Genomic DNA, 13,510 nt, shown 5'->3' with positions numbered 1-13,510 from the left:
CCAAGTCCCTTTCATCATGGACACATTTGAGTTCACTGAACAATATGAGGGTCAGCTACTAGAACCATTTTCACTGAAGCTCAAGTAAAATCCTGGCACTGTGACCTACCAGTTAGAGTATTGCCTCCTTTGTATGGTAAATTGGCTACAGCCTCTAACAAAGACTGCTTGGTTCGGTAAGCATTGAGATTCCATTCTGTCCTGGGATCACCACTATACTGTGCAAGACCTGGGAAAAAAGCCATAATTTATTCAGTTATTATGTGTCTCCGTAGCAGTTATGTTCCATTTTCCCTCCAACAAATGAGAACTTACCAATCTGTACTTTGTCAGGACCAATATCAAAAACTTCAACAATACGGGCAATGAAGTTCCTGATGGTTTTAAAATTTGGCCGCCCGATACTCCATGAGCCATCCACCAGCAGCACAATATCAGCTTCTGCTCTGGTTCTGCACTCTAAACCTGCCGTGTCAACCAGAAAAATATAGCCTTAGCATGATGGGTTTCTTTCCCCATCATTTTAGATGACATATGTCATGAGTTAGCTTCCAAAATAGCTCGTTTTATTCACTGGCACTCTGTCAAGTATGATCTATTTGAGAGCATTATTCACACTAGTCACTGGTTCCATGGCAAAAGCTGTCTAAATTCCTTCATGTATGTTTCCTTTAAAAATAAGGCTTTTCAAATGTCAAGGCCAGTGTTTTCTATTGTCATATCATTGTCTGTTTTGGTCTTTAAAGATGGCTGATAACTTGATTTCAGAAGTTTTGTACAAGACTACTTAATGAATCACTGATATAGCAGTAAGCACTATTAGATTATAAAATTTTATGGTATTTTAGTCTGTCACATATAGCTAAACTACTGATTAATTTTCAACTATGTAATAGTGGGATTAACAGCATATATTACAATCATTTTCAAATAAATAGCATTCCTCAATTTTCAGGGGAAAAAGACATAATAATACATGTGGTATAGAAGTTTGCATGTACAGAAAAGAAAGAGCATGATCCAGAGAAGACACACAAGCATAAACATAAGTCAAGAGATACAGAAGGAACAAGAGCAAACATTCATATAAAGTTACGATGTTCCAAAAAGGTAGGAAGTTATTTCAGATATCTTCAGTTTACAAATTACAAAATAAAATATGCACCATATTGTTTTCATCACAAGGAAAATCACAAAATATTTATACAAAACAGAAAGACACAATAATTTTATCTACAGCCATTTGCAAAAAAAAAAAAAAAAAATAAAAAATCCTTTCTCTCTTTTTTCCTGTAGATTCTGTTACCAGCTGCAAATTTTCTGGCTTCCTGCCATCAGAGCTTCTGGTCTTTATATGGAAGAAATCCCATTGAGAAAAATCATCCACACTCATCACAGTTGAAAGATATTGTGATTTCATATATGTTCCACAGAATTGATCCAACACTGTAGAGTCATGAGTATAACTATTCCATGTACCTGGGGGTTAAAAGCATGATCCTCTTCTGCACAGAAAATATAGATCTAGTCTTTAGTCAGGACAACAAAATCAGTTGGGAGTAGGGTTTAAGTCAAACCATATTAGTTCAAAAAATTGCATGCATAACTTTAATATGGAAGTTAAAGTTAACTTTATGTACAATATAAAAGTTAATCTATTTTGACTTTTATGTTTCTTCCAAAATACTATATTTTCCCTCACATGGAAAATTCTGATAAATGTGCCAGATCTAGGGTTATTTTTTTCCCTCCATTAATAAATAATTTATTATTACATTTACAGTCCAAGATATAAATTTATTTTTCATATTTACTATGACTCAAATCCATGCATTAGTAGAACTAATTAACTTAAAAAGTATAACACTGAAGATAGAAATGAGACCTGCTATAATTAAAAATAACAAACCACTCTTGGTGCAATTTTTGTTTCCAGACTTATTAAAGCTTTAATCTAATGTCATTGATGGCCTGTTTTAGGAGGTTTTTTCAGTTTTACCCCCTATTATTAGACTGAGGGGGGACACCAATTAATTAAGAAGTTTCTAAAAATGTTTCAATAAAGTTATATACAAGATGACTATTTTTTACACAGCCCAGTGTGGGCTAAGCGAAAAACAATACAGTCAGCTGTCAGAAACCTTTTTTCTTTATTTAACTCTGAAAGGACTTTGTAGTTAGGTTCTTTCTCCTCACCAAATTCTCTCTGATGATTATGCAAGCATTGAAATGGCAGAGGAGAAAAGCCTTTACTCATTTGTGTATACTTGGCTATTCAGAAGCAGACCTGCTTTTTTATGCTTTCCATGAAGGTCTGAACCCTGGAACATTCTTCAGGTGGTATAATTGAGATATGGCGAGCACAAACATTAACATGTAGAGGCTTGTTAACCACACCAAAGGGAGATAATATCATAACATTCACAGAAACCTTGAAAGAAAGGTTTACTAGCTACACAGTGAGAAACTCCCAAACAGATACTGGAGAGCACACTGCAATTGCCTTTGTGAAAAAGTCTCCTTCTACTACAGAAAAAACCCAAAAGTTTAAACAATGACTATGTTGAATATAAACTTAAATAATATACATTAACACTAGGACATTCCCAACTATCAGACCTTTGTTCATTATGTCATCTTAGTCTTAAAAGGAAAAGTCACCATATAAGGACAAGCAAAGGGCCAACAATCTACTTAAAATTCCTTGTTCTACCCTTGTGAAGACCCCTGTAGAGGAGCCATGATCTCTGTTCAAGAATTTGGACTTATGTGATTTAACACAGATGTGGACTGCTTGAAAATGCAATGCAGATGGCTTTGAATAATCAGCAAAACACAGGTTGCCTGCGTTATCATCTTTGTAAGATCATCTGAAGGGTGCAGAGGACTAGAACTGGGAACTGAGGCATGCTTTGTGGTCATTTCAGACCAGGGCTTATGTCACCAGGAAAAGCAATATAATGAATCCTGCAAACAAGTATGTATATGCATTAGAAAACAAAAAGGAAATGTAGTAAACTTTCAATATTTTCTTAACCAAAATACAAAACAGCCTTTTCTTCAATTAGGTCATGTTTACCTCTAGATAAAAATGGTTCCGTAGTAGTATCTGAAAGGGTGGTCATCTCTTGTCCAACAAGGGGGTTGCTCTCTCCTCCTTCAAACATCCCAAAAACATTTACCTTATAGGTAGTTCCTGCCCTGAAATAGTCAAAGAGGTATACTTTAACTAAAGTCAATTTGGCTAGTTAAGTGCTAAATACTCCACTTATTAAATTCTCACAGGAACAAAATACCTCATGGAAAAGAAGGTGCTAAAACATGAAGCCCAAATACTGGCTCTTCCACAAGACATTGATGTTTCAACAATTTAAAAGCTGATTTTACACTTTATACTTAAATGTATAGGCTTCCTCATTCAAGTTATTTAATTCTGTGAAGAGAAATTGTCCAGGCAGCCAGAGATCAGGTTAGGAAAGCTAAAGCCCTGATAGAACTTAATGAGGCCAGGGACATCAAGGGCAATAAGAAAAGTTTCTATGGTACATCGATGATTAAAAGAAGACGAGGGAAAAAAATGGGCCCTCTCCAGAAGAAAGCAGGATACCTGGTTACCCAGGATATAGAGAAGGCTGAGGTATTGAATTATATTTTTGCCTCAGTTTTCACTGAAAAGTGCTCCAGATACACTGCTGAAAGGTCACAGAGGCCAAATGCAGGGACTGGGAGTGATGCCTGGGCTGCACAAGAAGTGACCAGCAGGTCAAGGGACGTGATTCTCACCATCTATTCTGCTCATGTGAGACCCCACCTGAAGTACAGCATCCAGCTCTGGAGCCACCAATATAAGAAGGGCTTGCACCTCTTGTAATAGGTTCAGAAGAAGATCAAAAAGATGATCAGAGGGATGGAGTACCTATACTCTGAAGACTGGCTAAGAGTTGGGGTTGTTCAGTCTAGAGAAGAGAAGAATTTGGGGAGACCTTATGGTAAGCTTCCAGCACCTAAAGGGAGCCTAAAGAAAGCTGGAGAGGTACTTCAGACAGGGGCATGTAGTAATAGGACAGAGAGTAATGGCTTTAAACTGAGAGTAGATTTAGATCAGATATAGGAAGAAGCGCTTTACTGTGAGGGTGGTGTGACATTTGAACAGGTTGCCCAGAGAAGTTGTGGGTGTCCCATCCCAGAGCATCAAGGTTAGGTTGGACGGGTCTTTGAGCAACCTGATCTACTGGAAGGTGTCCACAGCGATGAGGTTGGAACTAGATGATATTTAAGGTCCCTTTCAATGACTTTCAAACCATTCTATGACTGTATGATTCTTTGATGTAATGATCCTATTTTATTTAGTATACTTGCCTAAGAGATTTTGACTTGGTGTGAAGCCTGCTTTAAAAATCCAAGCCTCTGAGAAAATGAATCAAGAGCTAAACTAAGCATCTTTTGAGAAGCATCAGACAAGAAACTTTTGAGAGGAAACTTTAGAAATCCTAAATATCCTTCAGTATTCCATTATCTTCCTCATATGTGAAATACAGAATACAGCTCCAGCCTACATCTTTGCCTCCTTCAGTTCCTGTGAGAACACCACAGGTGATGTAAATCGATAATCTTAGAAAGAAACTTGCCAGGTACATTTCAGAGATGATATAACAAGATTTTCATAGCTCATTGACAAAATTACTTGCTTAACTTACAGTAGATTTTGCCAGTATCATTATTAAACAAAACCCTAGGCTGAAGTGATTTAAAGGAAACAAAACAAAACAAAAACCAACATGAGTGAATATCCATACCTAAGCTCTTCCAATACCACTGTGCTGTCGTATGGCCCCACTATTAATTCTCCAAGACTCCCATCATCTTCAGTAGGGTGGAAAGTTACTTTGTACCCCTTCACTCTCCCCGGGGCTGGCTCCCAGGTTACTCGGAAACTTGACATAGTTGAATCAGAAGTTCTCAGATTTCGAGGTGGCTTAAAGGGAGAAGCTGAAAGTGTGGGAAACAAGAGTTTAGATCAGGTCTGCACGTGGCAAAAAAATCAATCAGTATGATTTTAAGTATATATATATATATATATGTGCAAATCTAGTATTAGTGACAGTCCGAAACTGTTCCTTTCTTTAGACACAAAGACAAGTATTAAGAGATGAAAGACGAGATTCTTGTCACCTAATTTTAGCTATCTAACCAATAGATATATGGGCTAAGTCTACTGTTGATATTCCCTCTGCAGTCAATGTACTAAGAGATAAATTGCCTGTCAGCTAAAGCAACTTCACCAGCTAGAGGTGTGGCAGTGTATCAAAAAACAATTCTTCTGAGGAGTGCCAGTCAAACAGCTTGAGGTTTTTAGGTCAAGAGCAACTTCCTCAAAAGACTTACAGCTGCCCACTGCATGGCAGTACTCACAGACAGAGCAGTTAATCTGTTGCTATCTCCTGCATTTTGTGCAATTTTTGCACTCTAAAGTGCAGTCATGGAAAATAATGCAGCAGTGTAACCTCAAAGTTAAAAAAAAAAAAAAAGGGGTGGGGGGGTGGGGGGGTGGGAATTAAAGTAAACAAAAAGTTACCACTATAGATTTGGCATGAAAGAAAGAGGAAAAAATGTTTGCCTTGTCCTAGTGCCTATGCAATTGTCTAGCTACAGCTGAAAGATCATAAATGTCCTCAAATTGTGAATTCTGTTGAGAAACAGTAGATACACTCCCACTCACAAGGAAAAGTACAGATTCTCTGTCTCACCTCTCATCACACTCCCTGAATTATCATGACAGCTTCAACTAAAAAGATGGCTCAGGTCTCAAAAAACCTCTTTGCTTCCAAAGAGTGTTTACCACCACAGTTATTTACACTGAAAGCAGAGGCATATCTGTATGAAGATGAAGAGTTCAAAAGTCAAAAGCAGCTGGATTATCTAAAATTTATATCAATATAATTTTCAGCATTAAAAAGGTATTGGTCAAGAGCTGATCAATTGTCATGACTCCTTTATATCAACCACATTTTAAGTTAAGAAGAAATCTTTCTTCAGTAACTGAGGTGCCTATATCTCCACTGTTAGGATACCTTTATTTTACTTCCTGTCATTCAATATAACATATATTCAGAAAACAGAGAAGGGCGTGAACTATTTACAGAGTACCTCACTGAATGGCACTAGTGGCACACAGGCAGAAACACCTTGAAAAAAATTCTCTTTTGGTAATAGCTTTCCATCTATGGAAGCAGAAAACTGACACTAAATCTGCTTGTTCTGAACATCTAGAGAACATTTCCTTACAAAATGTAAGACCAGCATCACATTCATACTAAAGGTAGGGTAGAAGATGAGTTTTACCACAAAAATGCCTTCACTGAAACTTAATAAATGTTTTAGAGTTTCAGTTTCTGAGGGAGAAGACAGTCTGTCCAAAAGACCATGAGGTTGGACTTCCACAGATGAATATTCAAAATCATCTACTCCCCTTTTTTAGTACCTTTTGCACAAAAAATATGGTGACTAGAGAAGACAAATGTAAATAACAGGATGCTGGGTAGCTATTTAGTCAATACCCACAAGCAAAAGGCAAACTGTGCAACAGCTGACAACACTTGATTAAGTAGTCTGTCTTCCTCCCAAAACACCTTGTTTGACCTTCTGATGACAGTATTTCAAAACAATTCTGGTATTTTCAAACATATTTTACACCATATTTACACCTTTTAATATCAACAGCAAAAAGCTGTGCTCAGGCTATACCACAATGAAATTTCAAATAAATCAAACTCTCTTCTTGACTTATAACATTTTCTTCAATTTGCCTGTCAATTCATGATCTTGGCAGACTCCACCATGCTTGTCTATGTTTCCTGATTATTAATTTCAGGCACAAAATTGGCATTATGAAATCCTCTACAACCTTTTGGTACATACCTGTCGTTCCTTCTCCTTTTCTTGGTTTCCCATGTCCAAAATCATAAATTGGAACAACAGTTATGTCATACGTAGTTCGGGGCTTAAGTCTCTTTAACACTGTGCTGGTGGCAGGAGCATTTACTCTTCCAGACATTTGTCTTCCTCCGCTGCGTGGTCTGTAGTTCACACGGTAGGACAAGACTCTCCCAGGTGGAGGCTGCCATGTAACTCTCATTGTGTTTTCTGTCTCGTTGTCTACTGTCACAGTCCTGGCATGTGGTGACACTTTTCAGTGTAAAAATATGGATAAATTTTTACTTTATCATATGCAGATATATTCTAATGCATGACTGCAAAATTAGATCTGCTGTATTAAAAAATAAAATTGCCCTTCTTAAAATTCCAGTATTTGATTGTAGGGAACACACAGCAGAATCTCACAGGCCATTGTTAATTATTTTTTAATTGTAATGGACTAAACAAACAGAAGTGTGGTTTTCACTACCGAGACACAAAAGGGGAAAGTATAAATCTCATGATGACACAGCCTAATTGGGAATTTTATTTAGTCATGCTTCTCAGTAATCCATGAAATAATGGATTCAGCACTCTCAAATGAAAGTGATAAATTATAAAGTTGTTGATTTCCATGAACACAATGTCCTATAGAGTTCAGATATTCTAAGTTTTGACTTTACAGGTCTGATAAGGTACAGTTGAATACCTAAACAACAGGCTGTTGAACCCCATGCTAACTGTCCTTCAGAGGTGAGTGACTTTCCAAATGCTTGGAAAATCACTCATCACAACATAGCATAAGTGTTGAAATAGGTCCATGAACTAATAAAGTATTTTCTTGACAAATTGCAGCATTCAGCTTCTAAGAGATATTTTCCAGACTGTACAAATGGTATAAATAATCCCAAGTGACCTGACAGGTATGCAATGCTGGCTGTCAGCCAAAATAAGCCATCTAGGTTTTGGCAAAGCTGAACCTACTTGGCATGGTGGAATGGGTCAGTATTTCATCACACAATAAGGTGGACTTTGTAGCTCCTAGAATCTGACAATTTCAAATTGTGTGTATACCAGAAAGATACAATATTAGTTTCAGGCTATTAGCCCCAGGTCTGGGGCTATTGATAGGCCTAATAGCAAGTTCCCTCAGACAGCACATGGAGTCAGAACAAATTATATGCCTAGGCTGCCTACCTAACCTGGAAAAGCTAGAACAGCTAATGTTTCTGTGCTTAAACAAAGGAAGCTGTGAGACAGCATCTGCTTTGACTCTGGGGAGTCAGCTCTTACTAACAGCAGCAATCACTACTCTTGCAAAACCTTAAGAACTGCACTGGGTCAAGGACAAAGGTTAGCGTAGTTCAGCAGCCTGTCTCTAACAGTAGTCAAAACAGATGCTTAGAACAGAGCACAAGAACACATAAACACACATGATGCTTCCCCAGAGCCTCCCTCAGGCTTTGTCTTCACGTGGCCCCTTTAGGCAAACAACAGAAATGTCAGGTCTTATCCAGGACATCACTTCATTCATTCTGATTCCTTTACTTGCGATTTCTTGCTATAAAGAAACAAGCCATCCCTGATCTCTATGATTTTTCACTTTGCCTACACTGCAGGAGAGGCTTGAGCCTGCTTTGACAAATATAACATAATTTTTTGCAAATAAGAAAAAGAAAACCCCCAGAAAGGTAAATAACAAACATCAAAATCACCCAGTGAACCTCAGTTTGAGGACTGTAGAGATTGGAAAGGCAATAACTTGGAAAGGAAACTGAAACACAAAAACTGATTCTGTGGGAATTTACCCCATCTTTCCTCCTTACTTTATCCATGTTTCCTTCACCTGATTTTTAGCAGTCATACCAAACCTTTAAGAGGCTGAATTCAGAGTAATATGCAGACAAAATCATATCTTGTAAGTAATTCTTGCTGAATTCAAACTTATATGACATAGAAGAGATTTTGTGAGTTTTTTGAAGGTACAGCAAAATGTCAGAATTGACTGAGCTGAGGTGGTTTGGGGAAATTTCGTAAAAACAAAACAAAACAAAACAAAACAAAACAAAAAATTATTAAGAAAAATAAGGTCAAATTTTTTAAAAAATATATAATTTCATCAAAAACATAACGTCACAAATGGTGGTAATGTACTCCACTTACCATCAGTAAAAGCCTCTCCTTCTACTGGGTCTCCTTCTCCGCTGCTGTAGGCTGCGTATACTGAAAACCTGTATTTAGTCTCTGGCTCCAAGCCTTCTATCACAGCATCCACTGTATTTCCAGGGACTCTCTTCTCTCCCATGGTATCATCATAAAGTGATTTCCATAATATCCTGTAATGGTTCACAGTTCCTGGAGCTGGTGTCCATGATAACCCAACTGTAGTGTCAGTTATGTCTGTGGTAACCAAATTACGTGGTGAACCGTGTTCTGCAAGAAAGAGAACAACAAATTCTCTCTTAAACACAAATAGCAAAAGTTAGCAAAGTACAAATATAAAAGTCAAATGATCTTAAGTGCTAAACCAAACTTTTCCCATCAATATTATTTTCAATAACATATGATGGTAGTCCCAAGAGAAAATAGATGAAGCATTTCAACAAAATGCTTAAAGCTAACTTTAGGCTACGGATGATCTTATCCTGACTGTGTAAGATACTTAGCAGTCATGCTTTGGAATATGCAAAATAAAAATGGCAGTATTCAAAGACATGGAATGAAGCCAGTCCTTAAATGTGATGCAGCTCACTTAGGTAAATTTTAGCTGTCAAAAAAAAAGGATTTTATTTCATTCATTCATTCATTTTCATTGCTACATGAATAACTTTTTCTCTAAGGTTAAATAATGGAGACTTTTCACAGAATCACAGAGTATGTTGAGTTGGAAGGGACCAGAGGGATCACCAACTACCAGCCCTGCACAGCATCATCCCCAGGAGTCACATCATATTCCTGAGAGCATTGTCCACACACTTCTCGAAATCTGTCAGGGTGGTGCTTTGACCACTTCCCTGGGGAACCTGTTCCAGTGTCCAACTTCCCTCTGGGTGAAGAACCTTTTTCTAACATCCAACCTAAACTTCCCCTGACACAACTTCAGGCCATTCGCTCAGTCCTGTCACTAGTCACCAAATAAAAGAGATCAGTGTCTTCTTGTGTCTTCCCTCTCATATTTAACCTTCCATCAAACAGGACCCCCAGTGGGTCCCTTTCCATGGCACTGCTTTCCAGTATCTCATTCTCTGCTCTGTCCATACATCTAGGGTTGCCCCATCCCAGGTGCAGAATTCAGCACTTTCCCTTATTGAACTTCATGTGGTTGGTGATTGCCCAGGCCTCTAATTATTTTGTTATTTACTAGTGTCTTCCAGAGTCCCACTTACCAGATCAGCTATTTCATTTTATGTTCATAACTAATTTGCAACGTGTTTACATCATCCCATATTTATTGTAGAAAACACTCTCCATCTTTCCATTCATAAGACCTGTACCTCTTTCCTCGCTGTAGTTTGTTTCAGACAGCTTGGAACAAAGAAGCAGCTCATTAGTCTGTGAAACCCAGCTGTCAGACAGATATGTGAGTCTCACCTAACACACGAGAGTAATTCCTCTGCTTTAAAGTGCAGCTCATTGGTCTAAAGTGGTGCAGTGAAAAGAGTGGCTTTGTTTAATGTTTAATGTACATTTATAACATATGTTCAATTTTCCTGTTGCAATGGCTTGCTTTTGATGGCAGGAAAGGAGCATTGACTGGTGGATTTAGTGCAACAGCCTCATCATAGCAAAATCTGCAAAAGGGCTCTATGAAACCAGATCCACATAGACAAAGAAGTATTCAGTTCTTTGGTGTGTATTCTCTGTGGGATTTCTCACTGTACAGGACATTCCTGAAAGACTCGTTTAGCAAGAGGACTTAAACACTTGGGGTGGCCTCATGGCATCACAGTTAAGTTTTACCCTCACTGATAAAAATATATCCTTGTACTAATCCATAGCAGCCACAGGACCAGAATCAAAATTCTTTGAACACAGAGGAATTCAATTCTTATCCAATTTCCACTACTTAGTTTCATTGCAAGAACAGACCTCACTACATTCAGAAACCTGAAGCAGTTTCAGGCTGAGCAACAAGTTGCTCAGAGTCATATACTGAGTTTTTACTTTCCATATTCGTTTGTCTTTTATTTCCACCACAATCTGCAACATTTCCAAACACAATCCCACTGGAGCAGAAAACATTATCTGTAGAAAGTTTTTGTTTTAGAAACATCTTGTTGCCAGTGCAACTTCATTAAAAGTGAGCCAACTAATTTCACTTGGCTTAATGATGAAGAGAAATTAATGTCAACCTATCAAAGATTCACCAGCTACACAGAATACAGAATCAGAGAGCACCACAACAATCACAAAGATGACTCTCAAATACAGCTAACAGAACGTGTGTTGTGGGAGGTTTCTGATTTTAATTCAGTCTTAGGGACATTCCATTGTGTTTTTCCGGTGACAGTTCTTTTTCTATCCTAACTCTGCATCAGTTCTTAAAGTTGTACCCTTCAAACTGATATTTAGCCTCAAAATATAAATTACCAGATTAAATTATAGATTTATGGCATCTCCTTTTCAAAAAAAGATTAAGGTGCAGAGAGTTTGGTAAAGTTCATTTATCATTTCACAACAGTGATTGCATATATTGAAAAAGTTATAGTGAAAAATTAATTTCAATTCAGCTCAGGCTTCATGAAGTCTCACCAAATTCAGTGACTGCATTAAATGAAAGCCAGGGTAGAATCTTAACTCCAAATAACAATTTTCCTGGAAGCCTGAAAAAAAGATTTGCCTTCAAAAGTAAATTACACCAATTTTTCTGTCTGCTCTTAAGCTCCTACTCTCAAATCTTGGCTTTTTCATCCAATATAAAAAAAATATTAAGGCAATCCAAATGGAAAAAATATGGAAAACCTAACTTGATAGAATGCACAGATGTCTCACAATAAAAACCTTTCTTTCCATATTTTAATGTAATATAAATATACAAGTCACTTTATTTTGGCTACTTTAAAACATGGCTCTGCCACAACATGATTTCAGTATTCAAGTATCTGCTACCACAGCACAATTTTTTGCAAGTCTACTCTTGGATACTAAAGCTAATGATATATGTTGGAAATACTGCAAAAATAACTTCTTATTTAAAACCTTTATTGATTAAGTCATTATTGAGGTCATTAAATAACAGAAGAAAATAATTTGTTTGGAATGGATTATAATGAACAGCAGTTACTGTAATATGTTGGTTCTGAAAGAAATATTCTTTGGAACTAAATGTCTTTTTTATAAGGCAAGGTAAAAAAGGGAAAAGGAACTGGGATTTCTACCAAACCACTAGAACTAAATGGAAAATTTTTACTTCAAATAGTTGGAAACTGCTGACAAGACAACTTACCTACTAAGGGAAATTAGACTTTTTATATGTTACATTGCAACTGAGAACATTTCTTTAACATAACATGCTAACTTGATTTGCACCTCACGTGTGAGGTGGAAGTTCACTCACAGCTTTTTTCTGCTTCACTTGATCTTCCATAGTGGCTTTTTTTAATTCATTATTAGGAGAACAACCATGTTTAACATACAGTCCAACTGTAAGTCTTAAACTGTTAGGATTCCACAAATATTATCAAAGCTGCTATACTCAGAGTCATGAAACACATTTATGCTCCATGATAACACTGGTGTAATATGGTCACAAACCAACATACAGTGAGACCTATGAAATATTCATTCCTCGGGTTAAAGCAAAACACCTGGGTAACTTGCTTATATTTCATATAGACAGAAAAGTCTACAACTGTAACACCTGAATACTCATTTTTTTTCTTTGGTCAACGTGTTCAGAAATGCTTGTTGAACATCCACTTCTTGCCTGCTTGTTTAAACAAGATGGTTAAGGGCATGGAGAGACATCATAAGAAAAAAAGTGCTGTCCGGCTAGCAAAAGACTCTTGCTTTTGCTTGACTGGAAATGGAAGCTATTGTATGTTCATCACTTCCTACAGCCCCCAAGACATCAGCAAACAAGGATGGAGTTGGTTTTTTAATATGTTCTCTAACAGGCATGAAGTCCTATGACGCTCTGGAGCATCAAACCAGCTGGTGTAAGCACAGCTGTAAGTCGTGGTGAGTAGGTACACAGGAAAACAAAGTGCTTGCATGCACAGGTCAGACCCTTGCCTGGGAGAGCAAGCCAGGCACCAGCTTCAGGCTGTCAGATTCACATTGGCAGCTTTTAGCTCAGAGCACTTTTCACTGCCTACAGTTGCCTGTACATCTCTAGCATTGCTTAGAGCAGACACACTTTCAAAAATTCACTTGGTAACTTTCAGTCAGGTGCTTTTATACCCTGTTCTGCACTTCTGAAATGTCCAGTTTCCATATTAAGTTTTTCCACTGTAGTGTGCCAGAGACACAATGTGATATTAAAGCAGTTTCCCTCTGTCCACTTGGCTTATTTCCCGTAGCTCTCCAGCAATCACTGTTATTACTGAACACAAGACTGAATCAGCTAAAATTAAAATGTTGACATTCATAAAAA

At 37.5% G+C, this 13,510-nt stretch overlaps 1 protein-coding gene across 5 annotated transcripts in view; it reads right to left on the bottom strand.

Annotated features, from left to right (window-relative positions):
- Positions 1-13,510, bottom strand: part of COL12A1 (collagen type XII alpha 1 chain) — a gene marked incomplete at its 5' end in the record, with an annotated part of 99,970 nt that overhangs the window by 57,183 nt on the left and 29,277 nt on the right. For all 5 annotated transcript variants that reach the window (XM_083856031.1, XM_083856027.1, XM_083856028.1 and 2 more), the window contains 6 exons: positions 110-229; positions 316-465; positions 3,080-3,201; positions 4,797-4,989; positions 6,919-7,185; positions 9,079-9,348. In XM_083856031.1, the coding sequence (XP_083712157.1) occupies positions 110-229; positions 316-465; positions 3,080-3,201; positions 4,797-4,989; positions 6,919-7,185; positions 9,079-9,348 (1,122 nt within the window). The remainder of the gene's footprint in view (positions 1-109; positions 230-315; positions 466-3,079; positions 3,202-4,796; positions 4,990-6,918; positions 7,186-9,078; positions 9,349-13,510) is intronic.

Source organism: Zosterops lateralis (genome assembly GCF_965231275.1).
Source record: "Zosterops lateralis genome assembly, chromosome: 3".
Classification (NCBI taxonomy): domain Eukaryota; kingdom Metazoa; phylum Chordata; class Aves; order Passeriformes; family Zosteropidae; genus Zosterops; species Zosterops lateralis.
This window is presented reverse-complemented; position numbering and strand designations above follow the sequence as displayed.